The sequence below is a fragment of the Archocentrus centrarchus genome, chromosome 1, assembly GCF_007364275.1.
Source record: "Archocentrus centrarchus isolate MPI-CPG fArcCen1 chromosome 1, fArcCen1, whole genome shotgun sequence".
Classification (NCBI taxonomy): Eukaryota; Metazoa; Chordata; class Actinopteri; order Cichliformes; family Cichlidae; genus Archocentrus; species Archocentrus centrarchus.
Genome location: NC_044346.1, coordinates 24543869 through 24561938, shown reverse-complemented (window position 1 = coordinate 24561938; position 18070 = coordinate 24543869). Strand labels below are relative to the sequence as shown.

Below are 18070 nucleotides of genomic sequence, written 5' to 3'. Positions count from 1 at the left end.
ACTCAAAACAGAGCTAAAGTGACGCTTTAAAAGTGCGCTGTGTTTTGCTGCAGTCAGAGATCGTGTATGTACCTAGATGTCACACTCAAACAGGTTAGCAGTTCAGATGATACAAATGTTCTCAAAACTACAGAAGCTCTTCTCTAAAATCATCAGTCCAGCAAAACTGTTTTTCACTCAACCACAATAAAGTGCAGAGTGATAGCTTTCGTTTTGTTTTGTACGTCTTGGGGCCAGGGCTGTTCAGTCAAGGGTCCTGCAGTTCAAGTTTGTAACAGACTGTATTTATATAAATCTGTGTCTGAGGCTTGTACATTTACACTGCACAAAGAATTTTAAAGGAATACTTTTAAAATACATATTTAAATGGGAAAAAATCGTACTGATATGGACTGGGTAAAGTGTTAGGAATGAAAGGATGCTACATCTTTTAGTGGAAATGAAAATTATCATCCTACAGAGAGCTGAATTCAAAGTCATCCCAAAAATCAAAGTGAATAAATTATGCAGCAGGGAAGTCAAAATGGTATTCTGTAATTTGTATGGCCCCTATGTGCTTGTTTGCGTACCTGATGATGTCGGTGCATGGTCCTAATGAGATGAGGGCTGGTGTCCTGGGGCGTTTCCTCCCAGATCTGGACCAGGGCATCACTGAGTTTCTTGACAGTCTGAGATGCAACCTGGCAGTGCTGGATGGACCAAAATATAATGCCCCAGAGGTGTTCTAGTGGATTTAGGTCAGGCGAGCGTTGGGACCAGTCAGTGGTATCAATTCCTTCATCCTCCAGGAACTGCCCGCATACTTTCGCTACATGATGGGGACCAGGAGGAACCCAGGACCCACTGCACCAGTGTAGGGTCCAACAGTGGGACCAGTAACAGTCAGGGTAACATTGCCTAGCCTGTAGAGGTCTGTGCTGCCCCAGATTATCATTGACCCATCACCAAATTGGTTCATTGCTGAACAATGTTACAGGCAACACAACGTTCTCCATGGCTTGTCCAGACCCTTTCTTGTCTGCCACATGTGCTCAGGGTGAACCTGCTCCCATCTGTGAAAAACCTGTTAATTCTGGTATTCTATGGCAAATGCCAATCAGGCTCCACGGTGCTGGGCAATGAACACAGGGTCCACTAGAGGACATCAGGCCCTCAGGCCACCCTCATGAAGTCTGTGATAGTTTGGTCAGACATTCGCACCAGTGGCCAGCTGGAGGTCATTTTGTAGGGTTCTGGCAGTGCTCAGCTTGTTCCTTCTTGCACAAAGAAGTAGATACCGATCCTGTTGATGGGTTAAAGACCTTCTACGGCCCTGTCCAGCTCTCCTAGAGTAACTACCTGTCTCCTGGAATCTCCTCCATGCTCTTGAGACTGTGCTAGGAGACACAGCAAACTTTCTGCCAATAGCACATATTGATGTGCCATTCTGGAGGAGTTGGGCTACCTGTGCAACTTCTGTTGGGTTCAGGTATCACCTCATGCTACCACTAGTGACACTGATCCTAGCCAAATGCAAAACTAGTGAAAAATAATCAAAAAAGATGAGGAGGGAAAAATTTCAGATGCCTCCATCTGTAAAAACATTTCTGTTTTGGGGGGTTGTCTCATTGTTGCCCCTCTAGTGCACCTGTTGTTAATGTCATTAACATCAATGCAGCTGAAACTGAACAACAACCCCCTCTGCTACTGACTAGATCAACATCCTAGAAGTTTCACTGACATGTTGCTATACTCTGGTTCATGGTGATAGGAAGGCAACAGTAACTCAAATAGTCACTCCATACAACTAAGGTATGGAAGCATCTCTGAAAACACATGTTGAACCTTGAAGCAGATGGACTACAGCAGAAGGCCATACCAAGCGTCACTCCTGTCAGCTAAGAACAGGCATCTGAGACTACATTTTTCTCAAAATTGAACAGTAAAAAATTGGGGAAATGTTTCCTGGTGTGTTGATTCACTATTTCTGTTGCAATATTTGGATGGCAGGGTCAGAATTTGGTTTATCAATATGAAAGTATGGATCCATCCCGTATGAATGGTTCAAAAATAATGATGGTGGTGTAATGGTGTGGATGATATTTTCTTGGAACACTTTGGGAGCTGTAGTACCAACTGGGTATCATTTAAACACCACAGCCTGCCTGAGTATTGTTGCCAACCACGTCCATCCCTTTATGACCACACTGTACCCATCTTTGCTAACAAATGATTCAAAACAAGGATGCAAACCAACCACAGGTAAGCAAAACTCAGTGATAAGATGTCCTGTCAGACAAACAAAATGCCCTTTACCAAATGCAAAATCATTCCCAAAAAAAAAAAAAAAAAAATGCAAAACCACCACCCAAAAAAGACAGATGACAAGCCATCAACACTTTTTGTGTTATTGATTCAAATACTCATGAAGCTTATGCACAAGTTCAATAAGGAAGATGTTTTCACTCCTCCGTCTGCTTTCCTGGGTATTTGGCTGCTAGTTCTTCATCATTTCTGCTTTCCCACACTGTCAAACTCAAAGCTGACATCATTTCTTTAGTCCAAACAGCTTTCTGCTTCTTCAAACCCATCAGGCTCCATTTTGCATACTTCAATTCTCACTGCTTACCTGTCATTCTTCCTTGCAGACTCACCTCCTCCAAATCACACAGTGCACTATCCAAGCCTCCATCTTTATCTTCACCACCACCAGCATCTAGGATCCGGGTAGTCCTGCCCTAATTCCTATCATTGTTGGGATCCTGTTCTGCTTTAATGGGCCATCGGAGTCTAATTGCCAAATAGCTTAACTGAATTCTGCATATCAATAATGTTCAACTGCTCCTAATGAGCCCTCCTTATTGAAATGCTGAGTTAGATCAACTCTTCAAAGTGTTTTGATACCAGGAAGCATACAATCAAGATGATTTCTAAACATATGCAGCATTCAAGAGACTACAGAGCAAAAAAAAAAAAAAAAAAAAAAAAAAAAAAAGCACCTCTTAGTCTTATTCTTTTGATTAAAACAAAGAAATAGAATATTGTATTTCCTGAAAAAGGAAAAAAGTGCAGACTTCTGATGTGTCCTGGGGCTTCGTACCTGACACAGGTGTAAGCTACGAATTCATGAGGTTATTCTTTATGTAGATATTAATATATTGAGTATTTTCACGTTGGTGTTTTGTTTACAACTTGGTATGCAAAACCATTCAAACCTAAGCATAATTTGCATGAAGTACTTTTATGTTGAAGTAACTTGACCTTTGCAAACGACACAATTCACAGGTTATTGTAAGGTTTAAAGTACAGAAAATTAGAGTTTTGTCACTACATGGCTGTATTGCACAAACTAATGTGACCTTGACCACAATTTGGTTGAAGGCCCATTAGTTGTGATCCCTGTGTGAACGTTTCACTAAAATCTGTAGAAGCAGCGATTCTTGCGAACTGTGGAGGACAGACAGTCCTGCAGACAGATGAGATACAAATGTGAATGCAGTACAGGAATGCATAAGGACAAATGTGTTTTATTACTTTAAATATAAAAACCCCCTTAACCAGAGTGTATACTTCACAATTTTCAACAGGGTGTTTTGACAATAATGTCTTTGTTTACCAGATGGACACAGAAACCCTCCACGGATAATGGAAGTGGGAGAGGGAGGGGGGGGGGTACACTGTTAATCTGGTTCTCCACAAGGGAAATCTGATGAAACTGAATGGTGATCACCACCAATTTATGTGCACATTACTAAACTACTGCTTTTTTCCAAAAACATGTTATGAACAAAAGAAAATATACTAAAAAAATAAAATAAAATATACACAAGAGTGATGAACAATATTCCCCTTTGGCATAAATTGCAACTGAAAGGACAATCAACTTATTTGGACATGGAAATTAAAAAAGAGAAATATTCCCCAATCAACAGCATATTGCTTCGAAATGACAACTGCAACCTGTTATTTACTAGATTCAAAACGGGGCACAGTTAAACATTTTATGTGATTATACGGATATACATTTGTTACCTACTCAAACCACATTTTAAAAGAGAAAAAAATAAAATAATTGTTTCCAACACATTTGGAGCTTGAAATGAAGGAAGGGGAAGAAGAAGAAGAAGAAAAAAAAAAAAAAAACCTACCTGTGCTATCGTCAGAAAACAGCTGACCTTGTTTTGCATTCTGCACGGCACAGGGAGTGATGTGCTGCTGGTTGTTCACAAACAAAATACTCAGAAAAGTTGATTTCCCTGGCTTTCCTTGAGCTATTGTCAATGCAGGCCAAAAGGTGAAGGAGTGACGAAGTGTGATTTACTTTTTTTTTTTTTTTTTTTTAGCCTGGACTGAAATCTGACTTTATTCACTAGTCCAGGATAACCCTACTCTCGTGACAACCTGTCAGGATACCCCACACTCCACAACAGGTTCCTAACAAGTTTCAAATTTTAAGTGTATCGCCCTTCATTTGAAGTGTCGTTCACAGCAGTGAAATCCAACCCTCCACAGATGATTGTGGAAAAGCTGCATTTAAGAGTTGGTGCAGCACATTTTTTTTTTTTTTTTTTTAAATGACAATTTCAAGGTAAGCCTTCTAAATACAAACACCAAGTGCTAAAATAACCATCTAAAAAGGATACATTTTTAATCAAGGTTATTGTGTACGTGTACAAATAAACAGTGACAATGTTACCAGTACAGTTTTAACTGTAGCCTTGATACGGCCGTCTATCACAAGGACATGCCAAAGACAGTCGTGCCACCTTAGGAAAGACTCTTTTGTTTGTTTACTCTCGGTGACACTATGATACTTCATTGGCTCCTACAAAATGCATATTAAGTAGGTTCAACTTACATCATTCAGTCCTCAAATTCCTGGTTTGTGTAGACGTTGGTGATTCACTTTTATATTGTTCATATTTGGTTCAGTTCAAGTTCCAAAAACTTGTTTACCTTGTATACTGATCTGTGTCCGGTCAGTTCATCTGCTGCTCAGTACTCCCACCTATCTAAGCACCAAAGGGTCTGTAAAGTCCATTTAAGAGGGGGTGGGGAAGGGAAAAAGTAAAAAAAAAAAAAAAAAAAAAAAAAAAAGGTTTACATCAGTCTGTTAGAGCACTTTTTGTCCTCTTGCCCTGCTTTCCCCCGCCTGGGGTGACGGCATTTCCATTACAGGCTCCTGCTAGTACCAGACTCTGGTCCTGCTGCTCCTCTTGAATGTCTGGTAACTCTTCTTGGATCTGTCGCAGTTGGGCCATCGCGCGGTCAATGGTGGTTGTGCTCACCAGATTGAAGTCATGCATGCTGACTAGGTGCAAGAGGAAGTTGCGGCAGAGGTTGCGGCGGATGATGTGAGCACCACGGTTCTCCACAAAAAGCATGATGGCCTGATTCATCTGGTTGTCTGCGATGAAGCTAAAGGGAAAGGGGAGGGAGGGGGAGGGGGAGAGAGAGAGCTTAAATTGTAGGAATCAAGCATTTTCACAAGGAGGCTGCAACTGCCACTGTCACACTACTGTGAAGTCACTTGTTGACTTGGGGACTACCATTAGAAGCCTCAAGCTGAGCATCTCCACCTTTGATGTTGATGTTTTTGGAAGCAGATGTTATGAGTGAGGTGTGCATGTGGTAGCAACATGTCAATCACAAGGTAGTCCTGCCCTAGAGCATACCCTGCTCTATTATGTAGGTCCATAATTTAAAACATAATAGTTTACAATGAACAATATGCTCCATGTCTGAAACAGACTTAAATCTAACAGAGACTAAGAACTCATTAGGAATATGTAACCAGGTTCATTTTCTTGAAAACTTCTTTACAGCCAAAAGGTGTCACTACCTGCTGGCTATTGAAACAATGCAAGTTTCAGACACTTTTACATTGGCTTTACTTTTCAGACCCCAAGGTTACAGCTATGTTTTCGATGGTCAAAATACGTACAACTACAGTATAACTGCTGGATAGTTTACTAAATTGAATACATTCTTGACAAGAAAAAAAAATCTAAGTTTTTTGATTAGAAAAATAAGCCACACACATACACACACCTACATTTCTTAAATATAAACTTGACCAAATATTATGAGCATCCTGCAAATCTCTGCTTCCAACTGATTTATTCAACATACCCATGCTTCATGACATGCAGGTTCCACAGCTTCATCACCTCCTTCTCTCCTTCATTGACGTCTGTGAACTCGTCCAATTGCTATAATCAAAAAACAGATTAATTATGATACCTGTTTATTATACCCAACCCTTCAACGTGAACAGGTCGCTATAGAAGAATAATTCAAGGACAACTCAATTCAAGCGCCAAATCACAACAGTCGCCTTGAGGCACTTTGTATTGTGGGTAAAGACCCTACAATAATACAGAGAAAACCCAACAGTCAAAATGACCCCCTGTGAGCAGGCATTTGGCGACAGTGGGAAGGAAACACTCCCTTTTAACAGGAAGAAACCTCCAGCAGAACCAGGCTCAGGGAGGGCCAGTCATCTGCCGCGACCAGTTCGGGCTGAGGGGAGAGAGAGAGGAAAAAAAAGACATGCTGTGGAAGAGAGCCAGAGATTAAGAATAATTAATGATTAAATACAGAGTGAAATATAAACAGAGTAAATAAGGTAAATGAAAAGAAATAGTGCATTATGGGAAACCCCCCAGCAGCCTAGGCCTATAGCAGCATAAGGGATGGTTCTGGTGCTCCTTTTCCACCGCCGAGGTGCCGGTGCTCGTGTCGGTTTCAGTGAACCAGCGAATCACTTAAGAACGAGCCTGCGTTTCCACCGCGTTTCTGTGAACTGCTCCTTCACGTGTGGGCGGGTCCTCGTCTGGACACGGAAGCCGAAGCGCGCAAAAGTAGGAGACCCCACGCTCCCCTTTCTTGTGCTGTGAACATATGTTACGGTCCAAACCAAACTACTGCAGCACCTGTGTGCAGCACAGAGGTAAACACAGACAGCGATTGCGAGCAAGACGACAAGTACGCACTTTGTGTCCTTTTATCTGTGATATGAACTGATACAAAGCAGCAAGTTCAGCCTTAGAGCCCAACCTAATTCACAGCCGTGAAAATCGCTTCGCTTTTCTCATGTAATACTCATGTAATACACATGTAATATGGTAGAAAACATGATGTTGAGATGGCAGAGTCACGCCCTTCTGCCGCTTTCGTCACGCGTTCTTGGTTCGAGACCAGCTAGCTTGCGGGGCCGGAGTTGAACCCATTTTTCAGCAGAGCACCGAGTGCGTTCAAGGTGGAAAAACAGCTGAACGGTTCAAATACTGGCAACGGCACCCGGTGGAAAAGAGGCCAGGGTCACCTGATCCACCCGAACTATACGCTTTATCATTAAGCCTAATCTTAAAAATAGAGAGGGTGTCTGTCTCCCGAATCCAAGCTGGGAACTGGTTCCACAGAAGAGGAGAAATATGCTCTCTCTTTCTAGTCCCTGTCGGTACTCTAGCTGCAGCATTTTGAAACAGCTGAAGGCTTTTCAGGCAGCTTTTAGGACAGCCTGATAATAATGAATTACAATAGTCCAGCCTAGAAGTAATAAATGCACGAATTAGCTTTTCAGCATCACTCTGAGAAAGGATGTTTCTAATTTTAGAAATATTGTTGTTATATTTGTTTAATATGTGCATTGAAGGGCAAATCCTGGTCAAAAATGACTCCAAGATTTCTCACAGTGTTACTGGAGGCCAAAGTAATGCCATCCAGAGTAAGTATCTGGTTTGACACCATGTTTCTAAGATTTGTGGGGCCGAGTACAAGAACTTTTATCTGAATTTAGAAGCAGGAAATTAGAGGCCATCCAGGCTTTTGTGTCTTTAAGACATTCCTGCAGTTGAACTAACTGATGTGTGTCATCTGGCTTCATGGATAGATAAAGCTGAGTATCATCTGCATAACAATGAAAATGTATGCAATGCTTTCTAATAATACTGCCTAAGGGAAGCATGTATAATGTAAATAAAATTGGTCCTAGCAAAGAACCCTGTGGAACTCCATAATTAAGCTTCGTGTGTGAAGAAGACTCCTCAATTACATGAACAAATTGAATCATATTTATCTAATAAACTCCAAACCACTGTAGTGCAGTACCTACCTATACCTATAGCATGCTCTAATCTTCAGCTGTTATCATAACAGTTAGCTAGCGATGCGGCCATTAGCATCAGTACACAGTGGAAAAGATGAGTGCTCTGACCTTTTATTGGGACTTGTTTGCGGCATTCTTTACAGAATACATTATTCTGCTTCTCATCTGACACTTTGAATCAGAACAATTGCCAAATAATTGAGCATTGATTTCCTTTTTGCTAGCTTCAATAGCTTCGTGTCTGTTTACTTCTCTATGTTGTGGCTTCCTGCATGATTTACGGGTGAAGCGGTGAGGGAGAGAGGCAGGGGAGTGTGAAGTTGTGCAGAGACAAATTGGGAAAAGAGAAAGGTGAACTGGTGAATCTACAAGTATGATTGTAACACAACAGACTATATCGATATAAACAATACCGTCTCCGCTTATATCGCGTATGAAAATATATCGCTATTTCTTAACTGCCCAGCCCTAATAACCTGTAATGGAGTTTGATCTTAAGACCAGGAATCATTTAAAAGGTGCTCAGTTAGTCTCTCAGTGATTTTCTGTCAGTCCTGTTTGAAGTGTAACTCTCGGCCTTTATTCTACAGCAAGTTTATGAAATCAATGCTGAAGGGATACATGTTTATGGGTTTAAGAACAAACTGAAGAAGTGTTCAGTGTTGGCAGCAGTTTTACTGCCCTGAGCACCTTTAAGTTATTTATGGGGAACAGGGCCGACCCAAATGATCTCTCACTCTGTTGCCATGGTAACCTGACACTGAAATCTTTGTTCCATCGTTTTTGGCTGTTTATTTAATGTTTTCCTCTCACAGTTTTTTTTGTGTCTGGGAAACACTGTGAGGAACACAATCACAACTTTTCCTTTGATTTATTTCATTAGTGGGTTATTTCTACTTGCAGTGAAGTATATGTTATTCTCTTCTAGAGATTGGTGCTGCCCATACGAATCTGACAACCAAATGATCCAATATAACAGATTCTGAGTGACCATGCTGGAATGTGCTTAACCCTTGCACACTAACGTCAGGCGATTTTCACCCACGTGAATGATAGTGTTACAAAACTCAGTGTTCTAGGCTTAAAGATTCTGGATGAAGTCCACACAGATGTTCTTCTCAGACTAACTGGATGCAACATCTGGACCCTTGAAGGCATCATTATAAGAGATGCAACATCAATTAACTCAACAGTGAATCCAGATGGAAAACGACTGTACTGGCTTCTCACCGTGGCAGTTTTCTCTCTGAGCCACTCCGGATCCCTTTCGTCCTCGCTGTCTACATCCATTTCCTGAGGCCGCAGGGGCATACAGCTATCACTGTGGAAGTAGAGCCGGTTATGTCCACTGACGTAGGTCCTCTGCTGCTCCAACTCGCCGTCCTCAGACTCCAGGAACTCTGAAAGACTTGGTTTGGTCCTCTTGGGCCTAGTGAGAGCGATAAATCAAATTCTGCACATAAAACAATGAAGGCTGAAATCGTATTGTCAATTGCAAGCTTACATATGAGCTAAAAAAAAAATAAATAAAAAATTAGAATACAACACCCTCAGATTCAGTATTCTAAAATTGAGGTAAAAATGTGTCTTAGTAACATTACATTAACTGTACATAACCTTGCATCCTGAACAAAATAAACAGTCACTCAAGGCTTAAAACTAGATTATGAACTTATGATAACTTTTTAGTGCATGAATTTTTGAGTCATATCCAAATATGAGGTTTGTGACTTTTGACCAACAAAAGCCACCCAGTTCCTCACCAAGATCAGGTGTTTGTGCTACATTTGAACAAATTCCCTCAAAGCAGTCAAGTAATACAGCAGGTTAGCTACAACAGAAAAACACAATGCCTCTCGCCACAGTCAGTGAATGCTTTTATCAGACGATTACATCTTAGCTTTTCATACTTTTAACCAAACTAATTTTAACTGACAGATCAGTATAAGAAACACACCAAGCCAAGCCAAACCAAACATGTCAGGACTAATCTATTTAGGGATGCCTTCCTGCCAAGCTCCTCAGATATTTGTTCCAAGTCTGTGTCAACCCCAGTTAGTGCTCATGAACAGTTCATTAATGTTAATTCAGCTCATTACCCCTTCAGTTTGAGAGATTTCATGGAAAAATAAGTCAATTCTGTTGACTGAAGATGGACAGAACTTCTGAACAAAAAGGTCACATGTGTTTACCTGGAAACCAGTACATGAGTCACAGCAGTCCTTTTGACTGGGCCGTTGCGGCTGAAAGCAAAACCTGGCTGGCTGTGAATGTCCTGAGGGTTACCAACATATGAGCCATCATAGCACTCATTGATGGACACATCTATCCTTGCTCCTTTGGGGTGAGGCTGCAAAAAAAAAAAGAATTTAATTTAAGAAAATGTGCTAGTCAAATTAAAAGAACTATAATTGTATGTGTTTGTGCCAAAATTGAAAGTAAAATGCATTTAATATGGGGTAAATAATAGTGATCAAATATTACAGCAAAGAACAGGGCAAGGAGATATAATTATTAGAATAATCCCAGTCTTCATTTGTGTGCTCTGTGGCTGATGTGCATTGAAATACATACAACTAGTAATCATTAGGATACGGCTTTACGTGCACACAAGCATTGCAGACTACAGCCGCCCCACAAAGCATCTTTGGTTACCTTTCATTTGTGTACTTTAAAACTGTGTGAGATCCCACGCTGTCTTGTAAAGACTCATAACTAACCCAGCCACAGACACACTGGGACATACATAAATCTCTCACCACATAGTTGAAGATGAAGCGCGAGTGGGAGAGTTTGAGGTGTTTCAGCAGGCTGTAGAGTTTGCTGCAATTCAAGGTACACCAGGGACAGTGAAGATCATCCCTCGCCTCCGTCTGCTGCCGCGTATTATTGTTGTACAGAAACTGAGGAAGTACAAACCACTGATTTACTACAAGGTAAAGCAGAGAAGGTTGACCTACAGCAGATCTAAAGCAGGGTCATAAAAATCAGAGTTACTGTCACCCTTGACACCCAAAGGACAAGTGCAAACCACTCAGAAAGTGCCAATATGAAGGATTTTTTTTCTTTTTTAAAGTGAATTTTAAAAAAAGGGTACTAAAGTATGACAGTAATTCTATAACTGCTCCAAAAACAGACCACAAACATACTGAACATTTCATTAACCTCAACAATAAGTGTACCAGGCTCAAACGTATTCCTTACTGTTGTGTGGTGTACCTGATAAAATATACGTAGCTTCTGTCGCGGCTCACATGGGACCTGCTCTTTCTTCGTCTGAATGTCTGTGCTGACTGACTCTTTCACTGCTGACAGGAACAGATGGAGAAGTTAATTCTTGGAGAATCACCAAATAACAAATTCTGTGGATTTGTACACACTGATGGCGTGTTTGAGAAGGAGAAATTGCCCCCCGCCCCCCAAAACCAGTAACAAAGATACAAAATAGAAGTGCAAATATACCTGTTGATAAAGCCCATTTCAGACATGGAATATGTAACATTGTTGTAGCTTCATCTACATGTTAATGTAATGACCTGTTGGCATTAAAACACACTGTCACTGAAGAGTTTCATACAGTCTCTGGTGCAGTTTGCCTTTGGTACAACAGATAGTACAAAAACAGTTTCCTTCCCAACACAAGAGTAGCAGCACATCTAATGAGAAAATAAAGAATGATGAGTAGTTACACTTTATATGGAAAGCATAACTCACAGCATTTAAAACTTTATGTGCAGGTGAATGAAGGTTATGCCATAGAGACCCCCACCCCCCTCAAAGTCAAGAGGCATGTTTTCCTTTTTAACTACATTATTAGCAGCAAAAACACATTTAAGCTACATCTCTACACCTTTGTCCTGTGAACAGAGCCCTGTACCCCGAAATGAGTTCAACATACCCAGAATAACTTTAATCCATTAACTGGATTCACTTATCCTAATACTGGTGGTCAAGATAAGTGGTCACACAAAGCTGGTTATCAACTCACTAATTTAACCCAGGATTTTCCCTGCATGTTCACATGAACTTGGGTCAGTAGCGGCTGATTCAGACTTCTGCAATGAATCTTTGCAGAGCCTGCAACATAACCTACACAAGCAGCCGATGTTGTTGGCGGCATTTATGTTTATGTGTGGTGCATTACGTGTGAATTACCTTGTGGTCGTATCCCAGTGTTACGTGCGGTGCCAGGCGATAGAAACAAATAAAGTGTTGGGACTTTTTCCCCTCCTGGGTCCCCACTCTTTGTTGTGGTCAGTTTTTTTTTTTTTTGGAAAGTTTACCCACAAGTTAAGCCAAAATCCAGTTTCATAAAATACAGGTCTCTGGTCTCATGTTCCAAAACCAATCCAAAAGGCAGACAGTTCAATTATGTCATGGTTACCCTATCTTAGAATTAAATAAATGGAGCCATTAGGGGCTCTAACTAATACTAGGGGGCCCTTTACCTGAGGAGCACAACAGCAAAATGGTAACATTAGTAAGTAAAGGATAGCAGTCAGCACTGGAGTCAATGTAAATAATGTTGCATCCAAACAGATGGCTAGTGATCACTATATCAAAACAACCCAAGCTTTTAGGGATAATTAATAGGCGCAACGAGTGTGTGTGTGTGTGTGTGAGTGAGAGACCATATGCAGATAAACATGACAAAATGTTAGGCAGTGACTCATGTAACTGCTGTTTGCTCACATGCAAGCATTATGCCAAATATTCATACATATAACATTAAAAAAAAAAAAAAAAATCTAAGTAGTGACATACATTTCCATCATGACTTCTACAGAAAGACTCACGGGCTTGCTCAAACATGACGGTGACATGCACAGTTGCCTGCACATTTATGGGATGAAGTGCATGTCTGAAAGGGACTCAACAGCTATTTACACAGTGCCTTTTGCCAGATTCAGTTACAAATAGATCATCCCACACCATTATCATAGTGGGCGAATAATCCAAAATCATGACCCACTCAGCTTTGTCAGAAAATCTGTTCAGGAAATATGTCTTTTTTTGGTGTTTGCCCTGAACCCTTTTTGCAGTGCTTTTAATGAATCAGAAGATGTGGCCTTCTCCTGTCATCTGTAGACATTTTCTGGTCCTCCTCTTAAATGTAATATAGGATAAAATGTAATCCATGGATTTTGTAAAAACTGATAAGTTTCACATTGATAGAAAATGTCCACATCATAGCATATTTCTAAATGAGACTCGTGTCAAGTTCAAGCTACTGTGAATTGTTTTTGTACTTACTCATGAGGGCAGTTCGGTGGTTGCTGGTCCTGGTCTCCATAGGACTGGAGCTGTCAGAGTTACGTGTAGAGAGGGGTTTAGCCACAGGTGCAGTGGACTTTCCGCTGGCATCACCTGTCCAACGCAGCGTGAACTGCAATGTGGGTCCCTGAGAAAATGTCTCAAATGGTGGCAGTCTCTGTGGGACAGTCATGGTCAGCAAAGCGGTGAGGATGACAAGAAGAATATTAGGATTCAAGTCAAATATGACAAATACAGCTACAAATCCTTCCAACCATCTTATCCAGCCAGCCTACCTTCCCATCAAGAATGGTTTCCCACGTGGCTCGCTTCTTGCTCACAGGGCTGTCATCCATCCCTTGCATTGACACCTCGTACTCCCCATCCAACAGCTGCAGTCTCCTGCAGACAAATCAGAGCACATGTTTGAGGAGTACAGCCAAAAACGACCGGAAAAGGCAAACATTTTAAAACTTGAGAGAGAGGGGAGAAAAATAAATAAATAAAAAATAACAAATCCTTACCTATTCTTATCAAAGACAGTCATTTGTGCAACATAGGTCTCTGTGGTCTCTCCTTCATCCCTATGGGATGAACTTCGCTTCTTTCTAGTAGGAGTATCTGTTAATTCTTTGCATAAAAAAGAAAACAATTGAGAGATAAATTTAATATATGGGCAGAAACTATTTCAGTTACAGCCAATATTATTTTTAGATGAGATGCACATTGAAAGAACATTGAATCCCATGCTATTCTCACAACAATCCGCACTGTTAAACTATTCATCCAAATGGTACACAGTCAAAAATGGAGTGTACAAGCTTTTAAAGGGGACTTCCTACCAATGTTTTCGTTCGCCTCTCCATTGACCAGACCATTGGTATCCCTTCTCCCTGTGCGCGATACCCTGAACAGAAGCGAGTAGGATTTCACCATGTGGCTGTTGCTGGGCTCAAACTCGTTGCTGGGAACCAGTAGGGAAGGGTAGGAGCCAGGCTTGGTTTGGTTACTGTCAGGATTCAAAGGCACCTGCTTTTTACCTGTAGGCACTTGCTTTATCGGGCAACTGACATCCTGAAATACAAACACAATCACTAGTGAACAACAGCAGATGATGACATTTTTCCTAAAGTGAATAACTCAATGTTTTACTTTACCTTGCGTTTTTTATGGCAGACTTTGACAAGTAGCACCTCTAAGGACACAGAATTTTGTTCATTTTCTGAATTCTGAGATGGCTTTTCTAGAGGGCAACAAGAAGAGTTTATATCGTAGTTGTATGGCTGATGGTGTGTTGGTACAAAAAAAAAAGTTCTGCTTGGCTTCTGAGTGACTACTTCTGTTGTTAGTGTCAATGTGTGTTTGCAGTTTTGTTCAGGAGATGCTTAGCATGCCAGTGGTTGACTAGCTGTTATGGTGGTCCCAAAGCAAAACCACAAACAGCTGAATACTGTAGGAATGTCTGACACATCTAAGCGTTTGTGATTCATTTCTTCAGTTATTCAAAAAACACACATGCAACACAGGTTCTTGGTAAAGATTAACATATGCTTACCATCCTTATGGAAGAACCCAGTGAATGTTAACTGTAGATGTGAGGACAAGCTAAAAAGGCAAAAGAAAAATTCAGAGGTGAGACTGGGTCATATCAAGCACAGCAACTGTTCATGTAAATAGTAAAATAAATTTACAGGAAAAGGTGCAACACTTGTAAAGCTGTGTTACCTTGGAGAATCCTGCTCTCCCTTCATCTTCACCACTGTCTGCAACATATCGTCCACTTTGAATGTTTTCCTGGGAAAAAAAAAAAAGCCAGGGAAACTGATTTTAAAAGTTTGTGAACAAACACTACAAATTATCTTTACAAAGTCCGACAGCGCAACTGTAGCACACTACAGACTTCATACCTTCTGGTGTTTGTTCGTCCATTTCTGTGAGACATGAAAGTGAGCGTCCTGTGCAAAAATATGGGCTTTAAAAAAAAGAAAAAAAAAGGGAAGGGGAAGGGGGTTATCAGTCATTTTCAGTCAGCAGTTTAAAGCAATTAAATTACAATTTTAAAACAATGTGTACAGAAATTCACTTACTGCAATCAAATTCCTTGTGCGTAGAAATCTGTATATCTGAGTTGGTTCTAGAAATAAACCAAGTCTTATTTTAGACACTACACCTGTGACAAAATTGCACACCCCTCGCACATAATCATCATCTAAAGGATGCTACTTTCAGTTGCTCCCTCTTTCACAAGGGGTCACCAGAGCGGGAAGCTCCACATGAGTTTTGAGTTTTATGCCAGATGCCCTTTTTGATGCAACCCCAGCAGGATTTGTATGTCCTACCATAATGTGTAAACCACTAGAGTAAATTTGTGAGCACAAAACTTTCTAATAACACTAAAACCAAGATCATGAGCTTAAAAAAAGTCAAAAAAAAAAAAAAAGAAAGGGGGGGGGGGGGTGTCTAGGTTTTATTGACGGCAGACGATCTGCAATATGGCATCTGGCCCCTTTATTTCTGTTAGCATCTGAGAAATGCATCCATATCACTGCACTGCATTTCTCACGTATGGACGCACTTCTCACATGTCAACACTTCTTCTGGCATGTGGTGACTTACTTCGCAAAAGATCAAAAAAAAAAACCAAAGAAAAAAAAAAAAAAAGAAAATCAAATGGGCGTGTGGTTTAGCCTGATCCCAGTCTGGTAATTCCTACCTTAGTACAGTGATGACGATTTCCGTTTAGTTACAACAAACAATATTTGGGACTCCCTTTGGAGTTAAACCAAAGGCCAGCCAGTGAAAAAAGCAACTACAAAAAACAAAATAAGTCACAGCAAAGTTCACCAAAGTAGGGTACTGATCAAGGCAAGCGTCTCATGAACCCCAAACCTAAACTTTTATTATAAGAAAAAAGTAGTGAAATCTCACTTTCAAAGGCCTGTAGGAACAGCTCATGGTCGGCCTGAATCTGCTCCATCTTCGGCTTTTTTACAGAGTTCATCATCGCTGATGAGGCAGGGTAAACGGCGCCGTTAGCTTTGCAACTCGCCCCGCTCATAATATGACCTGAGTTCTGCAGAGTGAGACAACACCACACGTTAGAAGAGAAACGATTAGATCACAGGTGCGGGGACTACAACAAGTTAGCTTAGCAAAACACTCGCGTTAGCACGCGAGCTAACGACTAAAAGCACAGCGCTAACACGCTAGCTAGCCTTTTACCGCAGTATTCATTCGCTTACTCAAACCGCTGTTAACAAAGCTCCTAAAAATTGTCATGTGGCAAATATGAACCTTAACAAAAGGCTACGTACCCTGGCTGATGGCATTAATTTGCTGGCCTCGCTGCCTCTAGCACAAGCCTGGCAGACTCAAGAGCAGAAACCTGTGAAGAGGAGGCGACGAGACGCTGGCTAGTTAGCTAGCCGTGCTAGCATAGTTTACTTCAAAACAAACCTCCGGACACCCGAAACTGCCCCACATTCACGCGTCCCAAATATTATCAAAACTCTGGTTATATTGGATCCGATTATTGATATTATATCTGTAACTTGTTCACGATGCGGTATCCCTTCAATTTGTACTGAACAACAGAGCACTGGTCAGTTGACAGCCAATGGGTGACGCGCTGTGGCAATGCAGCGCTGTGATTGGCTCCTGAGCTCCAGTGACGACACACAACCCGCTCTCGCTTTCTATGATTTTGCGGGAAATCGAGTCCATCTGCATTCATCATATCAAGACGATCACATAGTAACCAGAGCTTTCTCGTTCTCAAAATGCACTCTACAATTCACAGTATAAATCCTATGAACACAAACATCCCCAGTTTTACCCTTTATTTAATAAAAACAAACAAACAAAAAACACCTGCAACAAATCAGAAATGGAAATGAATATTTATATTTTGAGTTTTGATATCGACCATATCACTGCTGACAGTTATGCTTCAAATTTGTAGAATTATATTCACAAGAATATAATTATAGCATAAATTATGCTGTAAAAAGTGGAAAGTGTGGAAACTACTTTACTGATACAATGTCGGCACTAAGACCACTAAATAAATAAACTTCAAAACCCAACGTAATGTAGAAAATGGTGGGGTTCTTCAAACACACGGTACTCTGCCAGCGGGTTACAATAACTGTAATATTTACTAACTAGGTCTAACTGCTAGGATTAAGGTAACTAAAAAGATCACTTTCTAATCTATGGAAAACCTATCATCTTATCAAAATATCAGCTTAAATTAGGGGCGTTTCTAGGATCTTTTAAATGGGGTGGCAGAGGATGGGAGTATCCAAGAAACCAAGAACATGGGGGGAGGGCAGTGTAGAAAAAAAGATCAGTGTAGAAAAATGGCATAAAAAACACCAGGCACAAATTTCAAGCTAATGTGTACCCCTGTGTCCCTTTACAGGTTTATTATGTGAAAAGTGGTGCAGCATTTCTTCACATTCTTCTTCTTTCGGCTGCTCCCTTTAGGGGTCTACCTCCATCTCACCCTATACCCAGCACCCTCATCTGTCACACCGACCTTCTGCATGTCCTCCTTTTACACATCCATGAATCTTCTCTGTGGTCTTCCTCTTTTCCTCCTGTCTGACAGCTGCATCTTCAGCAACCTTTGTTCAACATAGTCACTGTTCCCTCTCTGCACATGTCCAAACCATCTCAGCCATGCCTCTCTAACTTAGTCTCCAAATCACTAGACCTGAGCTATCC

General features: G+C 40.9%; 1 protein-coding gene across 2 annotated transcripts; it reads right to left on the bottom strand.

The window, feature by feature from the left end:
• Window positions 1–4300: 4300 nt before the first annotated feature.
• On the bottom strand, window positions 4301–16945 carry suz12b (SUZ12 polycomb repressive complex 2 subunit b). 2 transcript variants are annotated; one of them, XM_030742065.1, is made up of 17 exons: window positions 16657–16945; window positions 16271–16415; window positions 15430–15476; window positions 15250–15314; window positions 15068–15136; window positions 14898–14947; window positions 14500–14585; window positions 14185–14416; window positions 13867–13972; window positions 13639–13744; window positions 13343–13520; window positions 11309–11397; window positions 10849–10992; window positions 10282–10439; window positions 9320–9518; window positions 6112–6191; window positions 4301–5397 (listed from the first exon to the last, which is right to left on the bottom strand). In XM_030742065.1, the coding sequence occupies exons 1-17, from the start codon at window positions 16669–16671 to the stop codon at window positions 5085–5087; spliced, it is 2082 nt and encodes a 693-aa protein (XP_030597925.1). In that variant the 5' UTR covers window positions 16672–16945; the 3' UTR covers window positions 4301–5084. The 2 variants fall into 2 exon arrangements, with proteins under 2 accessions (XP_030597925.1, XP_030597932.1); XM_030742072.1 differs by having other exon boundaries at window positions 11309–11394.
• Between the last annotated feature and the right edge of the window lie 1125 nt (window positions 16946–18070).

Coding starts and splice junctions, on each gene's coding strand:
- suz12b (XM_030742065.1), bottom strand. Junction 15,137..15,249: donor GGACGAACAAACACCAGAAG/GTATGAAGTCTG, acceptor TTTTTTTCCCAG/GAAAACATTCAAAGTGGACG. Junction 13,745..13,866: donor ACTGTCTTTGATAAGAATAG/GTAAGGATTTGT, acceptor ATTTGTCTGCAG/GAGACTGCAGCTGTTGGATG.